At 37.4% G+C, this 18756-nt stretch overlaps 1 protein-coding gene across 4 annotated transcripts in view; it reads left to right on the top strand.

Annotated features, from left to right (window-relative positions):
* sh3pxd2aa (SH3 and PX domains 2Aa) overlaps positions 1-18756 on the top strand; it is an 89386-nt gene that overhangs the window by 34466 nt on the left and 36164 nt on the right. For all 4 annotated transcript variants that reach the window (XM_057331117.1, XM_057331116.1, XM_057331114.1 and 1 more), the window contains exons 3-5: positions 65-140; positions 2579-2655; positions 4960-5051. In XM_057331117.1, the coding sequence (XP_057187100.1) occupies positions 65-140; positions 2579-2655; positions 4960-5051 (245 nt within the window). The remainder of the gene's footprint in view (positions 1-64; positions 141-2578; positions 2656-4959; positions 5052-18756) is intronic.

Raw genomic sequence — 18756 nt, 5'->3', positions numbered from 1 at the left:
AGGAGTTAATGGTGTCTGCTATTGGCTGCTTTGTTTACATCCTGTGTTTTGTGTATTTCCGCAGATGCAGCTTCTGGACAAGTTCCCAATCGAGGGAGGGCAAAAAGATCCCAAGAAAAGGATCATCCCTTTTCTTCCAGGTAAACGACAGAGCAAATCTTTTCTCCTTTGTACACACACACCCCCTCACACAAGCACACAAATACGTGATGTCAGCTGATCTGTCTACAGTAAGTCATCGTAATGCTGGGACAGGGTCATACTTCTGTTCTTGACTCACACACAGTAAGCTGAAGAGTCGTTGAGATGAGCAGCGTCGATCCCTAAGAACAACAGCCATCAATAAGAAGAAAATGAGGAGAGAAAGAGAGAGAGAGACAGGGCGAGAGACTCGTTTTTTTCTGTTGCTGATGAGGCTCTTCTATTCCCTGGACACCCGGTGTCTCGCTTGTTCTTATTTTCCCAGCAGTCTCTCTGATAGACTCCGTTTGTCCTGACATCTCAGTACGAACAAACCGACTCACAAAAAGTCATTGCATTATTCACTGGATTGCTGTATCATTGGCTGGATAACTATGAAATTAAATAGATTATAAGATCGTTTACTGCGATTGTAAGGGAACATTAAGGGTGTAGAGTGTCTAACCTTTCAATCTACATACTGTCATCATTTAACTTCAATCTAATTATTCTGGTCCGCCGGGACAGTAAACAGATGCTGGAAGTTGGGGTGGGGTGTTTTAAAACATTTGCCCATTATTTAAAGGGACAGTTCACCCAAAAATGAAAATTCTGTCTTCATTTACTCACCCTCAAATTTCTTTGTTCTGATGAACACAGAGAAAGACATTTGGAAGTATGCTTGTAACCAAAACAATTCTCGGCCACCATTGACTACCATAGCAGGAAAAATTACTTTCTTTGTTCTGTTGAACACAAAAGAAGATATTTTGAAGAATGTAGGAAAGCAAACAGTTCTGGGCCACTTTTGACTGCCATTGTAATTTTTCCCACGATGGTAGTCAATAGTGTCCAAGAACTGTTTGGTTACAAGCATTCTTCCAAATCTCTCTCTCTCTCTGTGTTTATCAGAACAAAGAAATTTATACAGATTTGGACCAACACGGGGTGAGAAAATGATGACAGAATTTTTATTTTTGGGTGAAATGTCCCTTTAAATACCCAATAGAAAAATATAAAGTATATAAAGTAACCTGCAATTTGATCTTTTAAAGACAGATGGCGATAGAGAGGCAAAAGCCTCAGATTGAATTTTCAAAGGTGTGTGTAGATTTTAGCGCCATCCAGTGGTGAGGTTGTGAATTGCAACCAACGGCACACTCCACCCCTCCCTTTCGAAGCACTACGGTGGCTGACACAGGACGAAGATGTCGTCACGTTTTCACTTCTTTGGCGAAGGAGTTAACGTATTTACAAAACGCGCTCTGTAGAGAAGTTTATCTGTTTAGGGCTACTGTAGAAACACATGGTGAATTGTAAGGAGACCCACAGTGTATGTACATAGCTCATTCTAAGGTAATAAAAAACATAACGCTTCATTATGTAAGGTCTATATATACCTCTTAAGAACATAGTTATGTATATTCTAATCTCAAACATTCAATTCAGTGTTGACGTTGCAAGCTAAGAGGATTCAACTATCAAGCAACTCTACAGAGAACAGTGGTGTCATCATTCAGCTCTATTTATCACGTTTAATAAATTTATCTAAGTTACATCGAATGTACACTCAAAATCAGAGTGCATTGCGGGTAAAAAAGAGTGCACAAATGTAAGGAATGAAGTTGTTCACTCAGGTTTCGGACACCACTACAAAATAGCGGACACCCGATATAGGGCACTATATAGGAGGGAGCAGTTTCAGACACTATGGTTCGGTTCACCCAAGCTATTCCATCACAAGTCAGATGATGGATATGATATTATTCAAAGTTTTTGATCCAACTCTTTCTGCCTGGAAACAGATGTACATCATGCATGCACTTATCTTTTTAGCCAGTTAAGGATGAACATCTTTATCATTGACTGTAGGCACGACTAAACTTGCATCAATTCGAAATGAATATATCTGCTGAAATTTAGTTTGTCAACAACTAGTCCGTCACATATCGATGGCCTTGAAACTAAAGAACTCAAAGCCACAAAATTACAATTACGGTTCTCTTAGTCTTCACATCAAAATGACTGAATTGGTTGTCAGAAGATGTTGTTGTTCATTCTGCACAATGCTGAGCAGCTCACAATCTCGCCTGGAGCCTTAACGGCTTTGAGACAGAAGGGCGACAGATAGCCGGAGGTCTGGGAGACATGATCTTATCTTCTCGAAGCTTCTGAATCTGATTAAGATATTCCAGATCGCATCTAAAAGGCACACGTGACGTCTCCCATCAGTAGCTGGTCTCTATATAGTATTGCCGAGACCTTTCTAAAGGTTTATGCTACATTGAGCTGGTGTTAACAGAGTGTGCTTACTGTACGACATTATTCGGTTTTCATCGTGCTTACTTGATCATGAGTACAAAACTTGTTTTCATTGATTCTGTCTTTTGTTTTTAAGGCAAAATCCTTTTCAGACGAAGTCATGTGCGAGACGTGGCCATGAAGAGGTTACGCTTCATTGACGACTATTGCAGAGTAAGTCACGTTTTCTCTTTGTGATTTTGTGTGTTTTTCTTAAATTGTCTTATTCAATATGTCTCAGCTGTTTGATGAGTTTTTTTCCGATTATTTCATACAACAAAACAACACAAGGAACTGCAAAGAAAATGCGGCAAGTGTAAGACAAATTCAGGCGTTGCAATACACAGTCATCTGCGTTTAAACTGTTCATCATTTCGTACTTTTCTATTATAAGTTATTCAATAATATTCTTAAAATAATTTTAGGGGAATTTCACAGCTAGTTCTCTCGTTCTTTTTAACTTTTCCTCTAGAGCGTCTTGTCTCTTCCCCTCCTTCCTGAAGGCACAGAGCCAATATTTTCATACAATCCAAACACACAGTGGATGTAAACAAACACACACTTGAGTAGAGAGCAGCTGTTGAAGTGAGGCGGCATTATGGGATGTCTTGGAAGGACTGCTTTTGTGGCGACAGTCTCCATGACGTTCACACAAATGACATGAAAACGACACTTCTAAATATAGTTAGGAAGAGCTTAGAAGTAATCTTGATGTAATTGTATACTTTATACTTTATACACGATACACCTTATTTACATCTTACAGTCCATATGTTTGTAATAATTTAAACCATTCATACAACAAAACTCTCTAATGCTGTTTTAAATAAATGTTTTATTTATTTTTATGTTGACAGTCAGTAATTATCTTACGTTTATTTACAGATATGCCTTCAGAGAACACATTTATTTAATGAAGCGAGTGCATTTGTACAGAAAATGCTTAAATTGATTTAAATTCTATTTACAAAGTGTAAATTTCAAATGTGCATTTTTAATACTGCTTTAAAAAGGCCATGACTCTAGTCGGAGTGAGTGAATCAGTGCTGATTCACCAAACGGTTCAACTGATTCAATAAAATGAACTTGCAAATTGCACTGTATGCTTGTTTTTATATTCATTTAATTTACGATTTGCTTAAATTCAGATTGAAAGTAAAAGCACCATAGCTAAATTTCTAAATTATTTTTTTACATTTTGACTCTTTAAAGGTCCAATGTGTAATTTTTTGGAGGATCTATTGACCGAAATGCAATATTATATACATAACTATGTCTTCAGAGGTGTATAAAGACTTTACTTAATGAAGCGTTATGTTTTTATTACCTTAGAATGAGCTATTTCTATCTACATACACCGCGGGTCCCCTTACATGGAATTCGCCATGTTGTTTCTACAGTAGCCCTACACGGACAAACTGCTCTACAGAGCGCGTTTCATAAATACATTATCACCTTCGGCAAAGAAGCGAAAACATGAAGTCATTTAGTTTTATGTCAGCCTCCATAGTGCTTCGAAAGGGAGGGGGAAGGGGGGGAGTGAGCCGCTAGATGCCGCTAAATTTCATACACTGGACCTTTAATTCTGTATCATGTGCAAGTGACTCACAGGCTCCATGTGGACCACCAGATGCCTGTGGGCACTGTGTTGGACAACACTGGTTTAAACAATTATTTCAATGGACCTTAAATTAAAGCCCATTGAGATAACTAACTTCCTCCAGATTTCCTGTGTCCTCGTTCCGCCGTATCAGTTAAACACGTCGACGTCCATCAAGAATAGAGAGAGAGACGTTTTTTGGAAGGTTTAACCGTAAGATGTTTACCAGCTCTTTCCTGAAAGCTTTAATTAGACAAAGCATCTCCATTTAATTGCACTGTGTTCTCCGTAGATAAATAAATAACAGCAACTTCTCCAGGGATTTTTCTGCTCCGCTCTGTCTTTTCTTTTTATTTTTCCCTTTGTTCTTTAACGAACAAATTTGCAAATCGTTCGAGTCCTTTGAAAGCACTCAGAACACAGACTGGATTTTGTTAGACATTTATGAAGCTCGCAGAAGAAAAACCAGCACTATTAGAATCTCAGTTATATATTTTAAAATTGAACTATGAAGTCACAGGCAGTTTGTCCTTTCTTTGTGATGTTTGAGAATGACACAATGAGTCATTTCTGTCATTCTTGTCTAGTAAATTATTAAAAAATAGACTAACTACGCAGTTGTTAAATGCAGTTAGAACACAAAAATGTTTAAGACGCAAAGCTTTTTACTTTGTATTGTTGGTCATACCATTTTTAAAAATGAAATTATCATGAATACTAATACATGGAAACGTAATGGATTTTGAACTAGATCCCCTGTCTTCTGGGGTCTTCAGAAACCATTTGCTATCTTCTGTTTTATTCGTCTGTTCTGCTCTGCTTGGTTGTCTTGTTGTTTCGGGTCTGACAGTCCGTATCATGTTGTGTGTTTCCGCCAGGCGTTGGTCCGGCTTCCTCCTCAGATCTCACAGAGTGAGGAAGTTCTTCACTTCTTCGAGACCAGACCAGAAGATATCAGCCCTCCCGTAGAGTAAGTATTGCAGAGACCCACACAAATGTCTACATGTTCAGACAACATCGACACTAAGACACACCAATCCTTGCACAGATACCTAAAGGCACTTTCATTTGCACAAATATAATGCAAAGTACTTTTGAACACACATTCACATGCATATACTGTATATTGTATGAAGTATTTGTTTAAAGCTGCAGTCTGTATTTTAGTACATTTTATTAAAAAAATTGATTGATTTGACTTTAACCCACATAAAGATTACTTACTGAAGTTACTGAAACAATTTTATGTTTTCAACAAAGATGGCGATAGAGAGTTAAAAGTTGCTTGTGGAAACTTGTGTGAGATTACTAGACTTTTTTGCTGCAGAAAGTCAGCAAGAGTCTCCGTTCTCTCCCCATTAAATCTCATTGCTGCCTTGGAGAAAATATCAAGCAAGAGATCGAATTTGTAATTTTCTTGTCAATATGGAAAGTGATGGAAATTGCATCATCAGAATATTCCATGCATACAGAAAATAGTTTTACCGTGTATGGTTTACATACAGAAATAGTACAGGCAGTATGGTAGTATGCATTGCAAACATACACATATATACGTGCACACATGCTAGAACATAAAGACGTGCACGCTTTCACACATACGGATTCACACTCCCACACATTTTCTGGTGCTGTGTAAATGACTCAGCCTTCTGCTATATTTGCATCCAGCTTTCAAACTATTCTTTAATTGTCTATATATTGACTTCTGATAAATGACACTGTTTCGTTATGTGTGTGTGTGTGTGTGTGTGAGAGAGAGAAGTGCAATTGTGTATCTATGTAAGAGATTTTCGTGCCTTCTAGTTACTCTTAACTCAATATGTGACCCTGGACAACAAAACCAGTCTTATGGGTCAATTTTTCGAAATTTAGATTGTTACATAATCTGAAAGCTGAATAAATAAACTTTATATAGATATATGAGTTGTTAGAATAGGACAATATATGGCTGAGATACAACCGTTTAAAACTCTGGAATCTGAGAGCGCAAAAAAATCAAAATATTGAGAAAATTGCCTTTGAAGTTGTTAATCAGGGGCACTGTGGCAGACCATCCACTCACAAAAATAAAGTTGTTATATATTTAAGGTAGGAAATTTACAAAATATCTTCATGCAACATGATCTTTACTTAATATCCTAATGATTTTTGGCATAAAAGAAAAATCGATAATTTTGACCCCTACAATGTATTTTTGTCTTTTACTAAAAATGTTCCCGTGCTACTTAAGACTGGTTTTGTGATCCAGGGTCACATATGTGTTTATGTTGTCATTTCCACTGTGGACAAGTGCAAAATGTGTGAGTGTCCTTCCTTAGATGGTTCCAGAATTAGCCGTATCCATGTTAGTCTTTACTGTAACACCATGTCTACACCGGACGCGATGCAACACGGCTTGTTCGAATGGGATTGTCGCGCCACGTCCGGTGTGGACAAAATTTGAAATTATAATGGGTACTAATGCGCCGCGCCGCATCCGGTGTAGACACGGTATAATGCACTGCATAGATCACCGACATGGTTCGCTTCCTTAAAGAGACAGTTTGCCCCAAAATTGTGTCATTTACGCACTGTCGTATTGTGTCCTTTAATTTTTTTGCAAGTGAATGGTGACCAGGTCTATGTGTGATATTCCATGCTTTCCAAGTTATACAATAGCTTTATATGAGGAAATAAGTTGCACAGAAAAAATTATTTTGAGAAATAGCATAATTTTTATATGTGAAGCTGTTTTTTTTTTTAATTCAACATCCTCTGGTTGCCATTGTACAGAAAAACAGTTTCAGCATTTTGTTTCACTTAACTTTTGCATTACAACTTTTCTTTTCGTGTTCTATTGAAAACAGAAAATCATGACGTAAAAGAAAACAACATAAGGGTAATGAATGATGTTTCATTTTTGGGTCTTATAACTCTCCATCTCTCTTTATATATATTGTACATCTCATTTTTGTATGTAATTCTTTCCTGGAAGTTTCCCTGGTGATAATCAAGTAGGCAATATATTTTTATCCTCACCACACATTTATCATATGCTACAGCGACTGCACACACACACGCACGCACACGCACACACACACACACGCACACACACTGCTCACTCTTAACAAGCGAGCTCTCCAGACATAAAATACAACATCATCGGCAGCGCAACCTTGAGCACTCTTCATGATTTCATGTTGGTTTATGTCCCCAATGGACAGTTCTCTAGACCAGGGGTCTTCAACGTTTTTCGGGGCAAGGACCCCTTAGATGAGAGATGCATGGAGCAGGGACCCCCTTATACTAAATGTGTAAACGGAGCTATTTAAATAGAAACAACCCTATTGTCACAGCAATGTTAAGACATTACATTAGCACTATTGTGTTATTGTTGCACATAGGCTAAACACTTTTCTGTGTATTATTTTTGGTTTTAATATAGATTGCTTGATTATTTTAAGGGATTTGCAGCATCAAACATTTTCATTTTACTGTGAGATGGACAATTAAACATTTATTTGAAACTTAGTTTTTATTAAAAAAATAAATGCTGCCTGAATGGATGTTTTTGTCCGCACGCACGCAAGTTAAAATTGCAATGCGCGGGAGCTTCAATGAGTCCGTGCGGGCTGCGCACGTGCGCATCTTAAAGAGAACATTGGTTGTAATATTTCTGTACCCATGCTTTACATTTTTAAGAAAAAGTTGCCTGTGAGTAAACAGTAATTAGTGGACCCCTTGCAGTTCCACCGCGGACCCCCTATGGGCCGCCCTTACGGAAATTAACCATGTTTTTTTGTGGTACAAGTGTAGTAACCATGGTTTTTTGGTGCATTGATTACTTAGGGCAAAACCATGATTTTACTACAGTTACTATCGTTTACTGTGGTTTTTACAAAAAACATGGTTTTCAAAACCATGGTTATTTTGTGATAACCATTGTTTTACTACAATAACCATGTTTTTTTGGTTTTAACTGTAGTAAAACCATGGTCAATTTTCGTAAGGGCGCGGACCCCCGGTTGAAGACCCCTGCTCTAGACTATTACTGATTCAGTGACGACAAAATAAGGTGCATTCAGTTCACACCTGGATTAATGTATTTGTTTTTTTAGTTTAGATGCTCCTATACTGTATGCATGTTAAGAAAATTGAAATACTACAGGTTGTTTTTATCCAGGACTCTTTTTGATGCTACAATGATGTACAGTACATTTACAGTAGTTTTCCTGTGGCCCGTTGCGGTAACGTGACGTCAATAGACCCACCCGTTGCATTTCAAATAGCTTCATTATGCCTTAACATGTCTTGTGGTTGATGTCGAATCACTTTTTACTAAGACAAGCCTTCGTTTTCTGCAGGAAGGGAGAATTGGTTTGGTAGTGTCTGCGTTGCAGAACGGCCTGTAAAGGCATCGGTCGTGACTGTGAATGGGAATTATTATTGACAGACCTTAAGAGACCCCATATTATGGGAAAATGGGGAATTGGATCAGACCAGATTCGATACCTCCACCACATAACAACATGACTGGGGCATGTGTTAACCGCCAGATCACACCTCTGACATCCTGGTGGTTTATAACAGCACTTTTGGGCACGCTGCACAGCATTCAAACACATTACCATTATGGAATATTGGAACATAATGAGGGAACTGTTTACACCACATGGTGCAAATTCCAGTAAAATGCATTTATCCAGGCTGTGATATGAGCAGTCCTAGGGAATAATGGCTCCTAAATGCACGTCCATCCACATCCAGACAGGCAGGAGAGACATTTTCACAAAAAAAGGTTTGGCTTGATACAGTTAGTCTCACATTCCCTCAAATTATATATATTTCATAATACATTTTGATACTATTTAATTTGTGCTTTTTCTTTACACTGAAATGCCCTATGACGCATGTCACCAACAGTACCAGTCACTGAGTCTTTTGTTCTCTGCCAGATTGAAACTGCACAATGACTCACTAGCATTGTTTTTTTCCATCGCTCCAGGGTTAAATTTTTATGTGCCTTACAGCACATTATGCGTCTTTATTATAAGCTGTTCTTATAATTATGCTTCTTGGAGATTTAGCTTGATTCTCAATCACAGATGTGCTGGTTCGGTGACGTGGCTGTTCTTTTATAAAGTAGAGCATCGAATCAGGGGGCCGTATTAAAAAGACCTGCAAGATTTTCTTTGGAACATTTACACTTAGTCATTTAGCAGACACTTTTATCCAAAGTGACGTACAAAGAGGTGAAATCTGGTCAAACAGTCTCACCAGTGTCATTTGTGCTCCAATTTTCATTCGTTTTTCTCCTGAACAACTTTGAGAAAAAGAAACACATACGTAAGTTTCATTGTAATATCTAGTAATCACACATGGTTTTATTAGGGTTTCGAAAAAATATATTGTCTAAGACTGCACTCTAAAAACTGTTAACAACACAATCTGTTCTTAAATTGAACACATCTTTGTGTCTAGTTAAGGACAAAACTTACTTTTAACTCAAACTTGTGTTGTGCCTTTTATTTATTTATCACAATATTCAGCACAAAAGAACTCTTAATTTGTTAAAAACACATCTTGTGTTAAAATTCCATATCATGAAACATCATGTGTTCTGAGATTTAGAGGAATAGTTCACCTTTAAAATGAAAATTCTGTCATCATTTACTCACCCTTGTCATTTTAAACCTGTATGAGTTTCTTCCGCAGAACACAAAAGAAGATATTTTGAAGAATGTTGGTAAGAGAAAACCGTTGTTCCCCATTGACTTGCATTGGTTTTGTGTCCATACAATAGAAGTAAATTGGGACCAACGGTTTTTGGTTACCAACATTTTACAAAATATCTTCTTTTGTGTTCTGCAGAAGGAAGAAAGTCACACAGGTTTAAAATGATAAGACGGTGAGTAAATGATGACAGAATTTTCATTTCGAAGTTGAACTACTCCTTTGAGACTGCAAAATTTCAGCACAAACTCAAATATTTCTCTTCAGATTCCAAGAGCAGATTTTTTGAGCTCCACATCAAAGATGCTTGTTTGCTCCTATTTATATAAAATCTGTAAACATATCTTCTAATGTTCCTCATCTCTAGAAGCTGTTTGTTCATGTTTGGCAGATGTCGCAGTTAGCTTTAGCTTTAAGTCAGTTAAGTATTACAGCTAATAGTTCTTTAGTCTAATGTCTCTCTGTGGCAAAATATAATGTTTAGTTGCTCAATGTTTTTCAGGTTTATGTGTGTAGATGTACAGACTGTTACCCAGTGAGTTATGTGTGATGGGCAGAGAGAAGTGTGAGGCTATGTGAGGACGTCTGTGAATCTCAGATATACGGTCTGAATCGTTTCGAGACCAGCAGTTAGTAAATCAAAATGAAACCGGGACCCTGATCTTTCAGATATTTCCGTGTGTGTGTGTGTGTGTGTGAGAGAGAGTTTGTGTCATTGTTAGTATTCACAGCATCATTGGTACGATTGCTCATAGGGTATAACTTATATCTTGTAACTTCTTGTGCTGTAGACAAAACGATTACTTTTTTAAGCTATCAGACGAATTTCCTCCTGGTGGACGATACAATGGTTGCAAAAATGCCATAAACTTACAATGGAGGGACCCGAGCCACATGTTGCTATCAGAATGCCATAAATTTATAGATTTCATAGAAAAAATAGATACACTAGGTTGGATTTTGGGTCTCGGAAGCTGAATGACCATCGAGCCAAGAGTCAGAGGTGGACAGTACTTAGTGACCCAAAAATACAAATTCTGTCATCATTTACTCACCCTCGTGTCATTTTAAACCTGTGTGACTTTCTTCTGCAGAACACAAAAGAAGATCTTTTGAAAAAAATTTGTAACCGAACAACGGCGGTACCCATTCACGTCTATTATACAGACACAAAACCAATGTGAGTTTGGTTACCGACATTCTTCGAAATATCTTCTTTTGTGTTCTGTTGAAGAAAGAAAGTCAAACAAGTTTGACAAGATGGGCGAGTAAATGATGACAGAATTTTCATTTTGGGTGAACTATCCCTTTAAGTGTTTTTAGGTATCTGTACTTTATCAGAGTACTTTGGAAAAAAGTTACTTCACTACACTACGCATCATACTTTTTACTCCACTGTATTTCATAAATAGCCTACATTTGAAATGTTTTTTTTACCTTTTAATACATAAGTACAATAAAAATCGAATACTTTCTTAACTTTACTCAAGTAATTTTTTTGCGTATAATACGTAAAAATAAGAAAGTACTAGATTTGTAATGTACTTAAGTATTACAGCTAAAAAAAGCTGACATGACGTAGTGGAGTAAAAGTATGATATATGCTTTATAATGTAGTAAAGTATTTTTTTTCCCCAAAGTAAAAACACTTGAATAATCTGCCCAAAGTACCCTAGCAACCACAGTGATGCGCTAAACCCCATTCAGAATATTTTAGCAACCGCATAGCAATGTCCTGGCAACCGCCTATGACATCCTCACATTGTATCCTTGGTTTTCGCACGAGCTTGCATTGTGAACCTAAAAGAATTGAGTTTGCTTTGCAACTTGCCTTTTTGAACGTGTGTGTGTGTATTTGTAAGTGTAGCAGGATATATAATTGGTCACACAAGAGTACGTATTGATCTTCCAGCAGAAGCATATATTCCCAATGCAGCGCTGCTTTATTATAAAGATGTTTCAGACTGTGAGAGAAACAGTTGCTCACACACGTCAAACAGACATGTGCCTGGAGCCAATCAGACTTCGGCAGACTTTATCACGATTGGATGAGAGGATAGTGTCATCGAACACATTTAAAGGGATAGTTCACACAAAATATAATATTCGGATCATCTATCATCCCTCGTGTCATTCCAAAACTCTATGGCTTTATTTCGTGCGACACGATGAGGAAATAGATGTACTGATGTACACGTTAATAGATGTACTGGACACTTTTGTTTGTGTAAAAATGACAAAAAAGTCCTTAAATGAGTGTGAAAGTAGTCCATACGATCGTCGTGTCAGACACTTTGGTCTGTAAGTCAGAATTGATTGAATGACGTGGAATAATGGAGCAGATAAATGCGGTCTGTTTCCAGGACGGTTGAAGTGAACATGAAATTCGAGAGCCATTTGTACACTGTAAGTGTATTGCTTGTGTTTCTGTTTTTAGAGGGATATGAATTATTGATACGCTGAAGATTTCCACCGGGAAGTGTATTCTCCAGGGAACACGCATACATACTCTTGATCTTGAGAGCTTGGCCACTTATAGAAAATGCTGGAAGATCTGAAATTCACGTTGGTTTGTTTTCTGAAAAGCATAACTGATGCCAGACCTCTGTTCTACGGCAATCCCACAATCACCTATTTTCAAGAAACACTGACCCCATATTTGATTCGGTGGTATGATAGTTTTAAACTACTCTTTAGTTTGATTCTAGTCATGTTTGTACTCTGTTTAGTCTTTGCTGGATGGAAAGACGTTCATCTGACGAAATCAGACAAAGATGCTCTTTGATGACCAGAATGAGCCACGAATTCATGATGCCCGCGACATTACATCATACTATGAATGCCCTGATAAAAAAAAGTAAATAAATCACATTAATATCGATTTCTGTTTTTAGAGTGAATTGTACTGGTTTTAATGGAAGCTATAACGGTCTCTGTGGGTCTCTACTGGTAAATTATTATCTGGCAGATGGGAATGAGGCCCAAAAGACAAATCTTTCCAAAGGATGAAACTGACTTTGGTATTGTGCGCCACCTGCTGGTGCAACTGCGATTTGCATCTTAAACAGATGTAACGTAATTCCACAGATGCTCATAGTAGATGAGTTTGGCAAGATAAAAACTAACCATGGTTTTACAAACGTAACTATATTTTAACTATTGTGTTTTAGTATAACCATAGTCACACAACAAATACAGTATATGTACCATTATCTTCCTACGGGACCCAAAGTTTAACTAGCATATTGATATCTTGATTTCCACAAACAAACAAAGAGACTGTTGGGGTTTACGCTTTCTTTAGAAAAACTTCTGAAGCGTTTAATTAATTTAGCATTAATATGATTTCTGAATGTATTTTTGACAAGCATGAACAGTTCATGTAAACACACTCGTGCTATGATTTTTTTATGACAGGTTTTATTTCGACGTTTTTAACCGTTATTCCGCCTGTAACCACTAGATGTCGCGCTTTATTAAGCTGTTTTTGTGGCAAGCGGCTCATGAACATTTTTGAATGGTTATTAACCAGCAGCTGTTTACCATTAAAACCAGTAAAAAAAATGTATGGCGTGTGCTTTTGACATTTTCTGTAGGATTGAATGGCCTATATTGGTTCCCATCCATCAGATAACACCCCACAGACAGAATCCAACATGTTACTGCAGTACCATTAAAGTTTCCATTAAGACATATACAATTCCCATTAAATCCATTAGAATTTCTGTGACGTTTTTTCTTTTTCCAGCAGAGAAGGTAAAATATACATTTGCAGTTTCTAAAAACGTAAATATAACTTTCTTACCGAAAATAAATACATTAAAATAATAAAAAATGACTTGCATTTATCACTGTCTGTGCGCATTTGTACTGTTCTATATTAAGTAGTTATGAAAGTGCAGTAGGATTAGAAATTAAAATAGAATCTGAAAATAATCATATACAGTTAATGTCTAGTGGTCTACACACAGACACACACATTATTTAAATACATTCCGGCTGGTTGCCTTTCCTGTCAGACACATTTTTTCCACCCGGGCTCCAAAGCTCCCAGACAAGCTGCCGGAGTCCCAAGAGATCAGGGAAGACGGCGGCATGTGTTGAGAGCACACCGGAGTGTTTTCTTTTGTTTACAAAAGAGAGTGTTTCACACACATATACACTATACGGTAGATCTGAAAGAACACTCAGATGTCATAGATTGTAGAAACACAACAATAGTTCATATAGGCAGAGCGAGACACATATCAGCTTGCTAGTTTCTGTCCTTACTACTTTTTTTGTGGACCATGGTCCCATGTTTTAAGACATGACAGCTTGGTTGTCAAAGTATGAAGTACCTTGGTGCATGAATATACATTAACTGTCATAATATGTAGTTAAGTGCCAATGTAATGTCTTCATGAACCAGTGCTGTAACATTGCACCACCAGCAGCACCTTTTTCTAAAATATCTAAAAATTCTTAAATCAAGATACAGTGCATTTTCTTCAGAAGCAAAACGACTTAAGAAATGAAGTCTTGTTTTCTGTAAAAAAAACAAAAAAACTAAATTAAGCGAGTGCTTAAAACAAGCGAAAATATCCACAGATGGGGTAAGAAACAACTTTTTACCTATTTATTAAGTGCTGAATTCAGATTTATTTCTCTTACCCCATTGGCAGATATTTTTGCTTGTTTTAATCATGAACTCAATTTTTATATTTTCTTTCTCTGTGCCAAGTAAACGTGTCTTGATTTAAGCATTTTTAGACATTCGTACCGGAAAGCAAGACAAAAATAAAGCAGTGGAAAATTTCCATCAGTTTCCATGCAATTGGAAAATAGACATTTTGTGGAATAGACTCCTACACTGAAACCTCAAGTCAACTCTTCTGTAAGATTGCTCTGTTCCATTATTCCATGCATTGAACCTTTACGCTTACATCATTTCTCAGACAGATGGCAATGATCAGAACAGTGTTTTCACCACAAACAGACGTTTGCTATTTCAGACCATCTGATGTTGAGCAGACCTCACTGTCGCTCTCTGTGTGTCGACCGTGTGCACATTTAGCGATTGGTGATATGACGGATGGTCACGGGTAGATGGTGTATTCCCACATAGAGCGCTGTAAATCCTGACCTGGGGAACTTAGTGTGTCGGCGATCTAACTCTATTTTGAGAAGACAGGTAATGTGCCATTTCAGAGATACAGAATTAAAAACATTCCACACTTCAGGATTCATAGGTTACCAGTTTTTGTCTTCATGTTAAACATACTCATTTTAAAACCGTATAAGCACCCTTTTGTGCAAAGCTTTTCTTGAAATGCAAGTATTTAAAATGAGTATTTTTCTTCGAGAAAAAATGTGTCGTTTCAAACGTAAAATCCAAAGACGTTCATAGATTATTATGTGTTACGCCGGTGTCCAAATGTGCAGTCTGCTGTAAATGTTTTTGGTTTAGGTGTGGACCCAGGTGGTCACGGGTCACATTAACAGATTATTGGGTCTTCGGGGGGTTAGTGCTGGATAAAGCTGGTCAATTAAGTTAAGTGCTGTTGCTCGAGGGCCGGATTAGATGATCAGTCATTTGTTTATTGTTAAGGGCAAAGAGAGAGAGAGAGAGATTTAAAAGTGCAGAACCGCCAAATGAACAAAAGAGCCCGTGAAACACGACTTCAAATTGATAATGAAGTTAAAGATCTTAACAGCTTTTATCGTTTGTGTGTTTAAGAGATTTGGTCGGATAGTTCAAGCTTTGAGAGAAGTTTGAGCATCTGTCACAAAAACCCTGTGAGCGATGGGAAAAATACCGTGATGAGTAATGTTTCAGGCAGATTTCTGCATCCGGATGGATTTACTGAGGAACCGTTTGGCCCCAAAAGTACAACATCCAAACATGATGACTCAAGTTTTACTGGACAAGATGCACGTAGTGAGGTAAACACGGCCTTCTAAACAAACTCGGAGTGCTTTCTAGAACACCAGCTTGAAGTCAGATACCTCTGAAGGCTCCATATCTAAACATCATTGACCATAACAGGAAGTTCTGAAGCCCAGAGTGTGAAATCTCTCTCTCTCTCTCTCATTGTAGGATTAGTTTCAATAAGATCAGAGGATCATTCATGTTTTCTTTCTTCCAGACATTTGCTATGGTTCCTTGTTTGAATCTGAGTCAGAGGTCGTTGGTTTGCAGGACCACCCGTTTCCCTCCTTAACGCACCTCCTGTCCTCCTCATCCCCGTCTCACCTCGTGAGGCCGTCCTCCTCAGCCCCTCTAATGCCTTACAGATGCTCGGACCAGTAAACACACCTCTCTCTGCCTCTCTCTATCTTTCCGAGCTTTTCTCAATCTGCCTCCCACCTTCGATCATACACGCTCCTGTAAATGCACAATGAAAGACATTGTTGGTTGGTCCTGCGTGTACTCGCATAAAAATGAAAGTCGTTTGATTGTTTGGAATGTACGATCACTTATAAACACTTAAACAACGATTGGTGGACATACCTGTTGTAGAAACACAATGTAAAAAAACTCTGTGAAAAAACATGACGTTTTTCTTGTGCTGTATTTCACAGTAAAATAAATCCCATAAAAAAACTGAAATTTCACGTAAAATGACAGTTTTCCTTGTAACTATGCAGTCTTTTTCTGTTATTTGACGTTTTTTTTTTACCATATTGCACTGTAGAAAAACGGGAATTTTCCGGCAGCTGGGGCACTTTTTCATGTAAAATTAGGTTTTTAACGTTTTTTACCGTAAACTAGAAAATTCTGTAAAATTATTTTTTTTTACACTGCACTCTTGAACTGGTTCGCTATTTTAAGTGGCAAATACTTTGCACTTCTTGTTAACACTTCTTGTTGGTTTTTTCCACTTATCATCTTAAGAGCTCATTACCCATAATGCCTTAAATATATTGTGCTTCATTTTTGCTCGGGTCCTCAGTTGTTGTTGTTGTAAGAGAGGCGAGCGTGACGTTCCTGCCGTTAAAGACCCTTTGCGACAAGTTAATCCAAAACTTAAAACCAGCATACTTCCGTACCTAAAGTAGATTCTTTATAAACAACAAATGTCATGTTTTAGCAGTGATCAGGTAAACTGAATGTAGTAGTAAAAAAAATACTACAAATCTTATTCATGAACAGCTTTACGGGATTGTCGTTGTGTCACTCAACCAAATTGGTTTGGGACATATTGAGTTGCAGTGGCTCCTCCCCTTTTTAAATTTGTCAATCACATTTAGTTTTCCTTAGTGAGAAGCTTGAGTGACAAATGATGCCATAAAAATCATTGGTCCGTATTGGCGTAAGTAAGAGACTGTACGTTTTAAATGCTTAAATGTTCTAAATGTAAATTTGGTCAATGTTTTGGAGTGCACTAGTTTATAGATTTCTCATACTACAAGCTAAACTTCAGTTTTGATCATTCTTGGAGCTTTGATAGTTTACAAATTACAGCAGATTTCATTTTTATTGAATGTTTTAGAAACTACAAAAGTTAAAGTACGTTTTACATGTTACTAATATAGATGCTGAGGTTGTAACCATGGCAACAGTGAGCCACTCAATGAGTTTGTAATGCATCATGCATGTAATTATACGGCATAAATAATTTCACTTTTACGAGGATGTCTTTGTAGTGATGTGAATGAACAAGGCAGTTACCAATCGACATGAGGTACATTTCTTTGTGTGAAATCGCCATCGTTCACTGGCGCTCACTTAATAGTGAACGTGGGACTTGTAAAGCTGAGAACTGTAGTTGTTTTGTGAAATGCTTTTGGGGCGACACAAGTGATGTTGTATATGACCTATGGACAGACGGCAAAGAACTGTTAAACGTCGCTTTTAATAACACTGTCCACGCAAAACATGGTCTGAAGCGATAAATGTGAGACATTTATTACACAATGTAGCGTGAAGACATTAACAGTAAGAACATTTCATTGGTCTGAAGAGGTTTGGTAGACTTTTTTTCAAATTTGGCAGGCAGTGAATTCAAGCATACATTTTTTTATCGGTATGTGTGTTCTTGGACTCAAAAGCTACAGCAACTTGCTAGTCTTAAAACATCGTCTCTATAAACCCCCCAAAATGTCTATAAAATTTAATAACTAGATTGCACTGGAAATGTTCCTGCTTTTTTGTAGGATGTGAGTGGTACATATTCATAAATGTCACAATCCTTATCCTTCTTAATGCTGGCTGTTTCCTTTTTATGCCGTCCAGATCGCAGATCTTTCTGATTTAGGGCTATTAGGACAGTGTCCGGCCCCTGTTATGGACAAAGAAGCTCATTCTGGATCGTGGCTCTCGGTGACATCATAGCGTCGGTCAGAAAAAGAGCGTATTCATTCCCCCGCGGGAGCCACAAAGGAGGAGATTGAGCAGGAGATGGATGACAAAAAAAGAGATGTTAGATGAGGGGAATGAGAAACGATGGAGGGCTTGTCATATTTTGGAGCGGATGGAGGAATGTGGATATTAGGAGCTAATGTCCCTGAGGGGTTTCTGGGGGAATACCAACCGTTAATTGGTGTGTGTGTGTAGGACATGATCAGAAATTATTATCAAATTCCAGACTGCAATAGACTGCAAATTCACAAGTTGGATGTAAAATAACAATGAAAACGTTATTTTAACGTTTTTTTATTTTAACGAAATGTTATTTCACTATTTTTTTCTGACGACCCAGCTGCCGTTTTTTTACAGTGTTAAATAATGTTAAATATTAAATAGTGTATAAACTGGAGAATACATTTTTTTTTATTGGACAAGTCACATTTGTTACCATTAGAAAACGTGAATAAACATATACGTACCTCGACTGCACAATCTATTATGTGAAAAAGTTGCTAAAGAACTATTAAACCAGGTAGAAGAATTTATAGTATTAGTTATTAATAGTAAATAATAATTATTATAATAGTGGTTATTATTATTAGTAAGTTTAACTATTTACTTTTTGGAT

This window comes from Triplophysa rosa, linkage group LG4 (genome assembly GCF_024868665.1).
Source record: "Triplophysa rosa linkage group LG4, Trosa_1v2, whole genome shotgun sequence".
In the NCBI taxonomy this organism is placed as follows: domain Eukaryota; kingdom Metazoa; phylum Chordata; class Actinopteri; order Cypriniformes; family Nemacheilidae; genus Triplophysa; species Triplophysa rosa.
This window is presented reverse-complemented; position numbering and strand designations above follow the sequence as displayed.